Here is a 14,004-nt window from a genome sequence, read left to right as displayed (position 1 = left end):
TCAGGAAGCGGTCCTGATTGTGAACGGCTTTCTTTTGGAATCACCATCAGTGAAAACTATATATTTAACGGCATACTGCTGTATAGACCACCAGGGGATAAGAACAAGTTTGTAGAGACAATAGGTCATACCATTGTGTCTAGTGTTGACTTTCAGGAATTTTCTATCTTAGGTGTCTTCAACTACCATGTAGAAAATATAAATGACCAATATACAATCTCGCTTCTAGAGCTGATGGCCAGTGTCTTGATCGAACAACCGATCAAGCATCCTACCCACGAGGATGGACACACCCTAGATGGAATATTCATATCTAATCCTCAATTGAAAGTGCAGGAGAGGTTGCCAATCCCATGGTCTGATCATAAGGCCATTCGGTTGGCCCTTACCTTGTCCCATCATCTTACTCGTCCTCATTCTGCTCTTAGGAGTTTTAAAGGGAGAAATTGGAAGGAAATCAGCCCACAGCAGCTGCAATTAACATTAGCTGCCTCTAAACCGACACTAATGCCAGAAGTAAATACATCCACCAATATTTTTACTAATTGGATAGCAACCTCAGTAAATATTCTAGCTCCAGAAAAAACATTTAATAGTAAACGGTTGAAGAAATCAGACCCTTGGTCTGTGACTCACTGCGCATCCAGAAGCAACTATGCAGACAAGCTAAAAGGCGCTGGAGAAAAACTTCTACGGAAGCCAAAAAAATGGTTTATACACAGTCACTGACCGAATATAAAAAGATGATTCTGGAGAAAAAAAGCAGCTATTTCTCTGAAAAATTGAGCAGGCGGGCAACTCAAGTGAATTACTTTTCTCAGCTTTAAAGGAATTAGTGACACTTCCCACCCCACTAGCATGGAATAGCAATGTTACTTTCTGCAATCAACTTGCAGATTCTTTTAGGGACAAGGTGCTTTCGATCTATGATTTCTTCAGTGGAAAATGCAATGAGCCTCAAGTGAATCAACCCTCTTCACCTACGCGACATCCTGGCCATGGCTTGAATGCTTTTATCCCCCTAAATGTAGAACAGGTTTTGCAGCTAGTCAGATTGGCGAAAGCAGGGACTCCATCCGACCCCTGCCCCGCTAAAATATTCCAACAGGCAGCTGATGAGATCAGCGAGCAACTCTGTCTGATTTTCAACAAGATCCTTAAGTCCAGCATTTTCCCAGAGGCTTGGAAGAAGGTCAACATGCTCCCCCTGCTGAATAAACCTAGACCCCAGCAATCACAATAATTATCGACCCATAGCAAGGATTCCGTTCACAGCTAAAGTTTTGGAAAAAATCATAAATCTCCAACTTACGGCCTTTGTTTCTTCAGAAAATCTGCTGGACTCTTCACAATACGGCTTCCGGCAAGGGCAGCAGAGGAGCTTCGCTCTATGAGGGTTTCCGGTGCAAAGGCCGCCTTGATCCTTTTGGCTCTTTCAGCGGCCTTTGACACCGTGAACCATGACATCCTTATTCTAAGGCTTCAGAAGTTGGGAGTTTCAAGCTTAGCACTAAGCTTAATCAAATCCTACCTTAACAATAGGCGACAGTAAGTTCAGATTGATGATTCTTGTTCAAAAAAATGTTTCACTTCCTTGTGGGGTACCGCAGGGATCATCTTTAAGCCCTACGCTGTTCAATCAGTATGTCACCCCCCTAACTGACGTGAAAATTTGGGCATCCGAAGGAGTTTGCTCTGAGCTGAGCGAAGTGTTCTGCCTGGAAGATACCATAACAGATGCTGTTTCAGGTATCTCCAAAAATCATAAATTTATTTTTCAATGAAAAATTTGGTTTATTAAAACAAGTGTTTAAACCAAGATTTGCTTTTTTTGAATTATGATTAGATAGTAAATGAATGAAGCGAGATAGAGTTATAATTTGATTAATCCATGAAATAGCTTTTCTAAACCTTAGACAGTTAATTTGTGGTACCTGTCTTAAAAAAGGTCCTTAGAATTGTTACCATAGGCATTTTTTTGTAAACATTTGGTTTCAGGTATTCGGGTCCTGCAGAGCATTGAACACTAAACAAAAGACTTTAAATTCAACTCTCTTTTTCACCGGTAGCCAGTGTAATTGTTTTAGGCCTTGGGACACCGACTGGAATTTAGGAATATTCAGCAACATCCTGGCAGCGGAGTTTTGAACCCACTGCAGTTTAAGCAAGTGCTGTTTCTGAAGGCCCAGGTGAAGGGTGTTTCCATAGTCCAGTCTGGCCAATCCCAAAGTTGTTACCAATGTTTTTACTGCAGCTGGGGGAATTTAAGGTTTCACCTTCTGAATTAGTTTTAGAGTTAAATGTACCTGAGAGGCGACCTTGGTTTGATGTTGGAAGGTGAGACTCATCGAAGATGAAGCCTAGATTTTTAGTTTTATGCACTGGGGTGGGAAGTATTCCCATAGCTGGGGGCCACCATTTCTGAGACCAAATGGTGGAGTCTGAGCCCAGCAGAAGCACCTCGGTTTTACTTCCATTAAGCTTTAAGGACTTTGCCCGCATGCAGAGATCCACGCAGGTCATACACTGATTAAAGCTGGCCGCCGTTTCTTCCAGATTGCCTGAGATGGATATTACAATCTGGGTATCATCGGCGTAGGATACTAGCGAGAAGCCTGCATGATGCAAAATGCAGCACACATAGAAAGAGGAAAAGAAAACGAGGAGAAATTAATAAATTTCTCCTTGTTACGCCTCCCTACGCCTCCCTACGCCTCCGCTGGGGAGGCGTAAAATTCACACTCATTTCCAGATTTATGATTCCTTGTGAATCTGAAAATGTGTCTGTTTCCATGGGTGCTGCGTGTGAAATCCCATTGCAACATCCATGGAACGTCCCTTTCATGCAAAGTGCTGCGTGTAAAGAGGTAATTGTTACAAGGACAAGCAAAGTCACACAGAGTGGCTTTTCCTATCCTTGTAAATGTGGAGCGTTACCATGCGCCACCGGTACAACACAAAAAATGATGAACTGGTGTGGCAAGGGGCTTGTAATTCTGCCCCTCAGAGTACATTTATGTCTAGTGGCATGAGGTAATGAGGGGTTTTGCTTTCGACCACTTACCTCCCTCAGGGACTGGTCTGCAGCAGCAGATTACTGCCCTCAGGCGGGCTCGCATGCGGAACTACAAGAGAAACAGAAAGAATCATTTGGTCTTTCTCTCTAAAACCAGATTCCACCACTTCATCATATTGATATACAATGTTACACCCTGTGCCGCTCAGCCATTTTCTTGTTGAAATGTAGTAGCTAACTACTGAAGGGAATCCGCTATATTCAAATGCCATGGTCGGGGAACAGTCGGAACACTGTGGTCTAAACCATGAGTGTTCCAACTCCGCTAGATCTACAGCACATGCCTTAACCACACATTTGCCCTAAGCACGCATATGTGTGATTAAGTCAATAGGCATACTAGCTGCTGCCTGCTACGGACAGACGCAAGAAGACCTTGCAGGATGAGGTAAGTTTATTTGTGCTGGGTGTAGTTTAGGGCTGGGGGTTGTTTTGTTGTAGTTTAGTAGGCTGGTGGGGTTGGGGTAGTTTTATAGGCTGGGGGTGAGTCGGATTTTGTTTTGCCGGCTGGAGGGTGTGGGTCGGGGTTGGTTTGTTGGCTGGTGGGTGGGTCAGGAGTAGTTTTGTGGGCTGGGGTTGATTCGGTGTTGTCACACGTTCTATGAGCCTCCTCGGTGAGCTGCCCTATATCTCACTCCTGCCTTGAAGGGGAAGTAAATTGTAAGTGTAACTCTTTTACTTCTCATTAAAGGCCTGTAGTGGAGCGAGCACTAAACATGATGTTTGTACAACTATGGGAAAGAGATCACACCCCCACTTTTTTGGGAGGAAAAACTAAATTGATTGTCAACAAAATTGAGAACATCTCAAATGACAACTCTTTTCATGAAAGTGAAAACTTTAAAGTAGGCACTATATTTTGCTCACTACTTATCCTCCCAAACTTTTAAACTAACATTGTAAGTTGGGAAGAAACCGTGAGGCAGATCTACAAGAAAATAACGCAGCGCGATGCAGCAAGTCATTTTGCTGTGCTGCACTGCGTTAGTTTCAAAGCACAGGGATGCAACATATTTACAACAGTATGTTGCATCTCTCTGCTTCCCCCTGCGCTGGCACACAAACAGCTGCCATGCGCCGGCGCAGGCATCCTTGAACTGTGGTGCAAGGATGCCTGCGTCATGGGGAGATTGTTCTTGTGCAGGAAGAGGCACCTTCTGACATTCTGACACATTTCCAGATTTAAGATTTCTTGTAAATCTGGAAATGCATCAGTGGACATGGGTGTTGCGCGGGAACACCCATAGCAACACCCATGTCCCGCCCCTAACACGCAAAGAGTTGCGTGAACTGGGGCGATACTTACGAGCACAGGTTAAGTCACGCAGGAAGACTTTACCTGTGCTTGTAAATATCACTCAGCAGGCTACGCCACAAGTGCCTCATGCAACTAGATGCACCGGCGGCACAAGGGGATTGTAAATTTGCCCCCATATTTTTAGGTCCGATCATTTCTCAGTCATCAACCAAAAACATAGTTCAAAGGTCACTACAAAAACTGTTCTCGCTCCCTGTGTTTTTAGTTGGTGAAACTATATTGTTTCCTCTCCTGTTTTAAAACATTGCATGTCTTATGTTTTACCTTTGTTCACCTGCAGCTTCTTTTAGAATCGGGCCTTAACATGTGAATTTTCACCCATATAGCAGCACTCATCTCTATTTCAGAAACTCAAAACCTGATAATGACAATTAAGCATAATACCTCATTTACACTTATAGGCATGAAATCAAAACTCACATTGTTGGACATCCTGAATTGAGTAAAATTCAAATTTCAACCGTGGTTGATAGTGCTCACTCAACTAGACTGTAGAAAATTAACTAGGAATCAAGAAAGAAAAGTAATGAGTTGAGTCAAGAACTTCAGTTGTCACAATAACTTTAGAGCAAAGGATTCCATGAGTTGTGAAAGTCGGAGATCAGTGGCATAGCCTCCCATAGTAGGAAACAGTATACAATATATGCTTTATAAGCACTGGAGATTCAAGACGGGTCTGTGAACTACGACCTTATTTTTTAACATGAATATTTTCTGATGTCTAAAAGGGATTATAAGAGAAAGAACATCATCTCTATATCCAGGGTTCAGTTCTGGGGAGGCGAGAGGAGGAAAGAAAACTTGATTCTCACCTATGCTGTTGTTATACTAAATTCCCAAATACCAAAATATTTCAATATCATTTCGCCAAATAGAATGAGAAAACACTTTCACTGCAATGTGCTGTACAAAAGAATTCCTCACTTCTCATCCCTTACCTTAAGTTACTGTTTTCATTAAAGGTTTGGCCTATATCAGAAACTGTGGGGATTCACATTTTCATCAAGTAACACTCCCTTTCTATAAGTGACTACTAAAAAATTGTCTAGACTTGGTATGAAACATGTTGGCCCTATGGAACCTTGTAAACAATTTTCAACTATCCATAGTGCTTTTGTTACATGGAATCAGCTTCATTTTGCTATATGAGTATAATGCCCTAAAACATCACCTGCTTGTGACACGACTATTCTTTGTCTACTGCAGCATCATTGTTTAAACATATTTTGGTTGCTTTTAAAGTTCCAAGTTAAATGTATAAGTATGAAGGAAATAGATGGTAAGAACAGCTCAAGATGGCACCTAGGCTGTTCAAAAAGCCTTTAAAAATTCCTTAATCAGCTAATTTATAAGTTACTGGAGTAAGTATGCAGATGAATCAAAATAAGGAATGGGCAGGTCTCTTGGAGGGATTGTAGTTGGCATAAGGGACTTGTAGGGGAGCATTACACTCCTCCTATTGGCAGAATGGATGTGTGGGTGACAGTGATATTTTATGAATGCAGGTCACCCAGTGCCCCTGTGATAGATTATGTGTGTGTGTATATCTTTGAACTGGATGTGAGGACAGACGTATTGTGAGAGTTCAATGTATGCCTTATCAGGGGGATTGATCTTGTTTCCATACTGACATGGCTAAATGCACATAAAAATATCACTGATAAGAATTGTACTCAGACTACTTCCTAACATCTAATTGCAGAACATTTGAGAGGTGCAGTGGTGAATCACGAATTATTGGCAAAATGTTGAATATTCATCTAATTGATATTTGAAGGATTGTAATGCAGAAACAACTGACTGGGGATTTGTTTCAAATTGCAGTTTTCAGCTCATTGAACCACAATAAGTAACACGTGATCCCTAAAGAAGCTTTAGTGAGTATGAGACACGTGTTGGCAGTAGTTCTTGGCTGTACTGCTGTATTAAAGAAAGAAAGAAACTGTACAATAATCTTTAATTTATGTTTTGTTGAATCCGGCAGTAAATTTATATATATGTATGTATATATATATATGTGTGTGTATATATCTATATGTATATATATATATATATATATATATATATCTATATATCTATATATATATATATATATATATATATATATATATATATATATATATATATATATATATCTCCTCCTGTTTTGGTTCACGGCTTCCGGGACTTGCAGCGCTCGGCGTCGGGTTCGTTCTCCCTGCGGCTGAACCACGCCGCTCTTAAATTGCACAAAAAAACCCTTTGGCAAAGGGATTCACGGGACGAACTCACAAACTTAAAGGGTTTTACTCTTTTTAATCAATTTTTCAGCCTTCAGATAGTGCAAATGCAGCAGAAAAGACAAGCACTGATCCACGCGTTTCGGGAGCACCTCTCCCTTGCTCACGATCGATCAGTGCTTGTCTTTTTTGCTGCATTTGCACTATCTGAAGGCTGAAAAATTGACCAACAGTACTATATAGTTACTCATGCATGTACTTACTCATCATATGTACTCATACACCTATACATCCTGTTACACACTAATTCTTATCCATATAGTTACTCACACACAAATTCACACATGCAAATAAACTATCAAAAAAACATTTACTTGATTATACTGCTATATACACACCACTACACATACTTCTACAGAAACGGAAACATATTTACTCTCTTAAACAATCAATTATAAAAACACATACTCACCTAACCCACCCATACACACAATCATCCACCCATACAGTCTTGCGCACATGCTGTCTTCAAAATACATACAAATAGTCACTTAATCATGCATCTGTGCTCTAAGTAATATCCCCCACCGAACCATACAGACACTGATACTGATACTCAAAAAAAACTAATAACCCATATACACACTCATGTAGCTACTCACCAACCCATGCAGCCACTTATACACAAAGTGAGACACAGATACAGATATTTAAATATTTAAACATTACTCGCTAATATATGTATTCACTAAGATACATTTAATAAGTCAGTTAACCAATCAATTTTACACAAAAAAACATCCATTTAGATATTTATTTACCCATTTATTCTTCCATCAACCTTTAGATATACATATATAAAAAATATTTATTTTTCAGAAGGATACATATTCACTGGATGATGTCATCAGTGATGTCATTTGAGATGTCATCAGTGATGTCATGAGTGATGTCCCTGACCATGTCATCAGTGATGTAATATGTGACATCAACCCTCCCCTCCAACTCCACCCTCCAACTCCAACCTCCAACTCCATCCTCCAACTCCTCCCTGCAACTCCACCCTCCAACTCCACCCTCCAACTCCACCCTCCAACTATAAAGTCTCTTTAATCTCTGTTTTTTGGACCCTCAACACTCCAACTCCAACTCCCCCGTCATCTGTTATGTATATTGTGCCCGAAATACCAATAATTTCGGTTGTGCCGCAACTAATGGTTTCACCAATGTATTTTACAATTCGTTGCTGGCACTACGAAACAACGATGCACATACACATTCCGTCTTCTAATGTTAGAAATTAAATTGCTGCTTTGTAAACTGTTTTGACTACATGCCTTAATTTATAAAATTTCAATGATGGCGATTTATGGGATAATTTGTTTTTTACAGATGAATTTCAGTTTTACAATGCTTCATGTTGACATCGAAACAAAGTGTAAGATACAGTATTTTTTCCATTTCCATGAAGTGTGAAGTGTATTTCTATGGCAAATGGAGACACAGGAAGTTGCTTGATCAAGGCAAACGGCGAAACGCGTCGTCCTTGTTAACTAGTGCGCAATAAAGTTTTTGTGCCGTTTACTAGCGTGCTGTCCTTCGATTCCAGTGGATTGTTTTGGAGCAGGGAAAAGCTTCGCATATATATATATATATAAACACAAAGTTTGTGGCTGTTCCCGAGCCTCTGATTTCGGCGGGCTCACGGCCGGGGTAGCCACCCCCGAAGATTCGACACGTGCTGGCCCGTGATGAAGGAGTAAACCTACTCCGAAACGCGTAGGATGTTGTGTCTGGAATAAATCTGCACTTGAATAGAGGCCACGGCTCCTGTGTGATTCCTTGTCTACTATCTAAGGAAGGATTGCGCTGGGTTTGAACGTGTCGGACATATATATATATATATATATTGGGTTTCCAAGTCACCGTTTAATCCAAACCGGACGTTTACAGGTTGGAACGGTTGGGGAGCTGAGGAGATACCGCGTCCCAGAAACATGAGGCATGGAGAATAGACATTTTCGCAACACCAACCCGCCCTGCACAACATCGCCCAGAAGTGCTTTTAAAAACTATGCATGCTGGTACTGGTAGTCACAGTACACGGAGTGACTTTCCAGTGATGTCTACGATAGGCATTCACCAATTGGGGTCGGAGTTGCATACAACCAATCAGTATAGGGCATGATACTTTATCTGTGATACCCGCCCTATACCTGAACTTATACATCACTGGCGCTGAGGAAGGCTAAAGTTACTGCCGAAATGCATTCGCCGATTATGGTGGTGAAACTGCTTTCTGTACCTCTGTGAAGGAATAAAAGGTTTTTCCCTGCTGTGGCCTCGCACTTTGACTTTGGAGGAAGTGGGAATTGTATATATATATATATATAACAGGAACTGGTAATATTCTCCCGCTTAGACGCGGAATCACGGGCGTAGACCAACGTTTGTGCCAGCATTATTTATTTCTGCATGAAGTCAAGACGCATTTCGGCCATATATATATTGAGAGCAAGTTTCATTTGGATGTTTAGTGGCCCGCTCCGTGTACGAAGCTGCCCCCCTTCTCCCCTTCTGACGCTTCAGGTCTGGTTGTTCTACTAAACAGAACAACACTTGGGAACAAAGTCACCTTGTTCATTTGGGCTTGAGAAAAGCAGCAGAAGTGGTATAACCTGTAATGTGCATTATTCCCCTAGGAAGGCACAGAGACAGCTGCGAGCAAGCCCCCAACTACATTTACCAGAATGCTTGACGCCTCACGCCCTGTTGGGCAGTACTGTGAACATTGAAAATGAATGCGGGATACAAGGCAGTTGTACGTTTCCTTCTGCGCCTGCCATTGAAGAAGGGAGAAATGTCTCCGAAACGCGTCTGGCGAAAGTCTGTAAGAGACTTACCAAATTCAGTGCGCTGTGCCTCTGCTGTTGCCGATTTGAATAAAAGAAGATTTAATCTGAACTTCGTGTGTGGCGCTTTACCTTGAGAGCAAGTTTAATTTGTGTATATATATATATATATATATATATCCATACTAATATAATAAAGAGAGAGCCCCAAACCTTTGAGGTGGGTAATCTCAGGAACCACAGCACCATTCACAACACCCAATACAGCGTTGGAAAGGTCAGTTGCAGCAGAAGAACATAGGCTATGCAGACGCCCACCATATACATTTAAAAGGTAAAAGAGCTGTGCCAGCAAAGTAGTCCCGTGTGGGTGTGTCTGTGTTGTGCTGTGGGCGTGTGCTGGGGCATGACAAACGCTGGGGGCGTGTGGTACGTTCCGCCCTTCATGCCATGTCTCATATCGTGTGATAATCCAACCCTGCTCCCTTTAAATACCCCTGCACCCCATAATCATAACCCCCCCTTACTCCTTAAAATACCCCAACACCCTTAAACACTAACCCATCTTAACCCTATAAATATACCCTGTACCCCAAACCCAAACCTATCCCTAAACCCTAAAAATACCCCGGTACCCCAAAACCCAAACCTAGCCCTGAACCCTATAAATACCCCTGTACCTCAAAGCCCAAACCTACCCCTGAACCCTAAAAATACCCCTGTACCCCAAAACCCAAACCTAGCCCTGAACTCTAAAAATACCACTGTACCCCAAAACCCAAACCTACCCTGAACCCTAAAATACCCCTGTACCCCAAAACCCAAACCTACCCCTGAACCTTAAAATACCCTTGTACCCCAAAACCCAAACCTAGCCCTGAACCCTTAAAATACCCCTATAGCCCTAAACCCAAACCTACCCCTGAACCCTAAAAATACCCCTATACCCCAAAACCCAAACCTAGCCCTGAACCCTAAAAATACCACTGTACCCCAAAACCCATATATATATATATATATATATATAAACTATATCTGAAGCCTTAATATACCCAAACACCCCATACCATATACCTCAGTACCCCAAAACATATACCCCTATACCCATACTTACCTTATCCAAACATTACAAAAAAACATGCTTTTACCATTCATGCAGTTACAACGAATTTCGTTTTAAATGTGTGCGTGGTAAAAACATATAAAATGTAATGCCATGCGTTATAATGGCATTGCGGAGTCATGGTACTTCCGTAATGAAAGTATGTGGAGTGATGGTATGCGGAAAGAAAGTTGCGGAATAATGGGTGTTTACCCTCCCACAGTAAGTACATTGGTGGCACGGCGGGCCACATCTCCAGCAACATACTCATATTTTTTCACCACCCATTTGAAAAATGCACAGGTCTCTCTGATTGATGGCCAGCACCGACATGCACTTTTAGACACACCTCCCTTCACAAGTTCTAGAATTGCGAACTTTAGAGCTGGGGAGCTACGTTCGAATCTCGGCATCAGCTCAACATCCTGTGATTCCAGGCAAATCGCGTTGTCTCGCCGTGCCTACCACAAATGAATGTGTTCTTCTGTAATGTAAATTGTGCTCATGCCATGTTGTCGAGTTCGCGGTATATAATATTGCAAGGAAAAGTAAAGTAGGGAAACTCGAGTTCACACACTACTGAACGCGCACTCTTAAGTGCATCAGCAGTGCACTGTGAATCGGAGCGTTTCACAGGCCTGTCACAGATAAGAAATGCTATCAAAACGAAATCCTACAGAACAATATACTACTGGCCGGCAGCAATTCATACCCGGACAACGTCGGGACGGGCTGCTAGTATACATATAATATCAAAGTTCCAATTTTAAATGAACCATCACTCGCTGGAGAGTTTAATCCTCTTTCAGATTTATTGGCACTTTACGCAACAAAAGCATTTTGGAGGTTCGCCTTCATCATTGATGAAGACGGACTGCCAAAAAGCGTTTGTTGTGTAAAGTGCAAATAAATACGTAAGAGGATTAAACATTCCCATGAGGACTGGTCTGTTTGAAATTTGAGCCTTGAGATATACGCTAGCCTGCCCACACACGACTGTGCACCCGCTAGTGAGTGCAGAGTAACTATGGGCGGAGTTTGCGGAGTTTCCTGCACCCTGCGTTAAGCGGAGACCACTGAGTTCCAAAAAACTCCACTTCCCGTTCTGTAGGGGAGTTTTTTACCTAGTTCGCGATCGTCAACATCAAGTTGGCGAGCGCAAGCTTGGAAAATCTACATCCTGGCGAGATTTCTCAATGCAGGGGGCATCAGGTTTCTCTTGCAAGTGGCCGCAAATACTCATGACAGCTTGCGTTGAGGAACTGCCCGTTCACGTTGAGAAAGCTGGTGCTCAAGTCAAAATCTACTTGAGCGGCACAAAAGGAATGCAGGGACCGCTTGCACTGTGCATGGTGCCGTTTGCAATGACTGCACAGTGCGGACAAGCATCTGGCACTGTGCAATCACTACGAACTGCATTTTTCTATCATACTCCGAATCTCGCGTTGCTCTGCATAATGCGGCTGAGATTTGTTTGCAGTTCGCATAGTGCTGTGTAGTGTAACTCCGTGAACTCTGCACAGGGTTAGTTGAGAGGCATTAGGCAGGAAATAAAGCAAAGATATATCAAACAATGTTTTTATAAAAATACTTCATAATAAAAGCAACATTCCCTGTAAGCACCAGAAAATAGAGGCCAAAAATTATTACAACATGGAAAAAGTGTGCAAATTGATAGTCACTGGTTTCCAAATGGTTTAAAAAATTGAAAAAAAGAAGCAATACTCCACAAGAATTGACAACAAATATAACTGGAATAAACAATGTCTGCTTTTTCATTAAACTTTACAGAAAAGTGATGCATGGAATGTTTGAATTAATCTCATTCATTGGTAATTACTCGGGCTGCAACCCAATCCATAATAATTTTCCATACCATGCCACTTCTGTTCGGATCCAACCATATGCAAATCACTCTTGACTCTGCTCCAATGAGAACAGGCTAAGTTCTCCTTGATTGGAAAACCAAGCAACTCAGGACTGGTTTTGCCCTGGTTAGAGCTCATCAAATAGGTATAGCTTTGTTCCTGTAACACAGTGTATGTCCAGACGTGGTTTCAGTGACACTGTGCACTGGAACATAGGCTTTACCTGAATTCGAAAGCTTGTGGGCATTCCCATATTGAGGAACGATGACCTTTTCTGCATTTTACTTAAGGATAATCCTAAGGGCATGTATGTGTGTCACATGGCACACAAGCCTGAAACAGGGGTGCAACAGGGTGCCAAAGTGACACCCTGCCACCTTTGACTATTCAGTAATTTTACCGAATCTGTATTTACCGATTCGGTAATTGCCATGGATTCCTATGGGCCTCCACCTGCAAATTTCTACCCTCACTTGTTCAATCATCCACCTAATGCATCTGTTTAAGGCAGATGAAGACATTGTAGTGCCGACTGGTCTTGATTCTGTTGTCCTCTTGAAAGTTGTATGAAGTGTGTATTAATAGCAAATTGATGTGCTTAGAAAGCATGTAAGAAAGTCTAAGGACATTGGAGGAAAGGTTTTAACTCAAACCCTAATTAGAATGCCATTTCCAGATTTTAAAACCTATAAAATAGCCATTAAAACAAAACATTTGACTCACTTTGTGCTCAGAGTAATCAGTTCACCTCTCAGGCTAGACAGATTTTGGAGATTGTTAGAGAGTTTGGCCCACTCGCTGTGAAAGATGTAAGTCTCTGAACTCCTACACTTTATACAACCAACTCTATCACTTTTTTGCAGGAAGCATTTTAGAAATTAGCTCACCCTCTGCAGACCCCTCAATAACATTAACTTGACCCTACTTCTCAAGGAAACACTTTTATGCGTTTAAAGCCTATAAAATAGGAAGAGCTAATTGAGCAGCTGAAACAGATATTATCAAGATCTCTTCGGGATATCTGTAAGATGAAGATCATTCACACAGTTTGTGAAACTATTTGAATTAAACTTACAGAATTAATATATCAGGCCAGGTACCTAATGAGTGGGAAAATACTGCTGTCTTTGGAGCAGAATTAAAGTTTATGCCAATTACTGACCTGTATCATTTTTATCGTGTACCACCAAACTGATTCAAAGCCTGGCTAATTATCAGTTATCAAGTTATTTGGAAAATAATTGCTCAGCCCACAACAATCAGGTTTTAGACCAATGCACTCTTCTGATTAAGTCTTGGCGTCCCTGTTGGATGCCCTCCATCTGTTGCATTCCTGATTCTTTTAGGCATTTTGGCTTCTTTTGAGTCTGTTTCCTATCCAGTGCTTAACGCGGATAAAATCAAACTTAGTAGTGGGCAACAAACTAAACAGCTGGGCTAACAACTGTTGGCTGGATAATCAATCATATAAGTTAAATATCACACAAGTTCCTCCAAAAGTTTCTTTAACCAATAAATGATGAAGTCGGCACAATCCGGAGTGTTATCCAAGGGTAAAAAGCTTTAGAG

The 14,004-nt window shown here is 41.6% G+C and overlaps 1 protein-coding gene across 1 annotated transcript in view; it reads right to left on the bottom strand.

Annotated features, from left to right (window-relative positions):
• The window catches only part of LOC147683144 (uncharacterized), a 454,065-nt gene that overhangs the window by 71,756 nt on the left and 368,305 nt on the right, over positions 1-14,004 (bottom strand). Inside the window, exon 3 of the mRNA XM_086944791.1 lies at positions 3,065-3,125. Coding sequence (XP_086800917.1) covers positions 3,065-3,125 — 61 coding nt within the window. The remainder of the gene's footprint in view (positions 1-3,064; positions 3,126-14,004) is intronic.

Source organism: Lissotriton vulgaris, chromosome 11, assembly GCF_964263255.1.
Source record: "Lissotriton vulgaris chromosome 11, aLisVul1.2, whole genome shotgun sequence".
NCBI lineage: Eukaryota > Metazoa > Chordata > Amphibia > Caudata > Salamandridae > Lissotriton > Lissotriton vulgaris.
The sequence above is the reverse complement of the archived record's forward strand: the minus strand, read 5'-3'. Positions and strand labels throughout refer to the sequence as shown.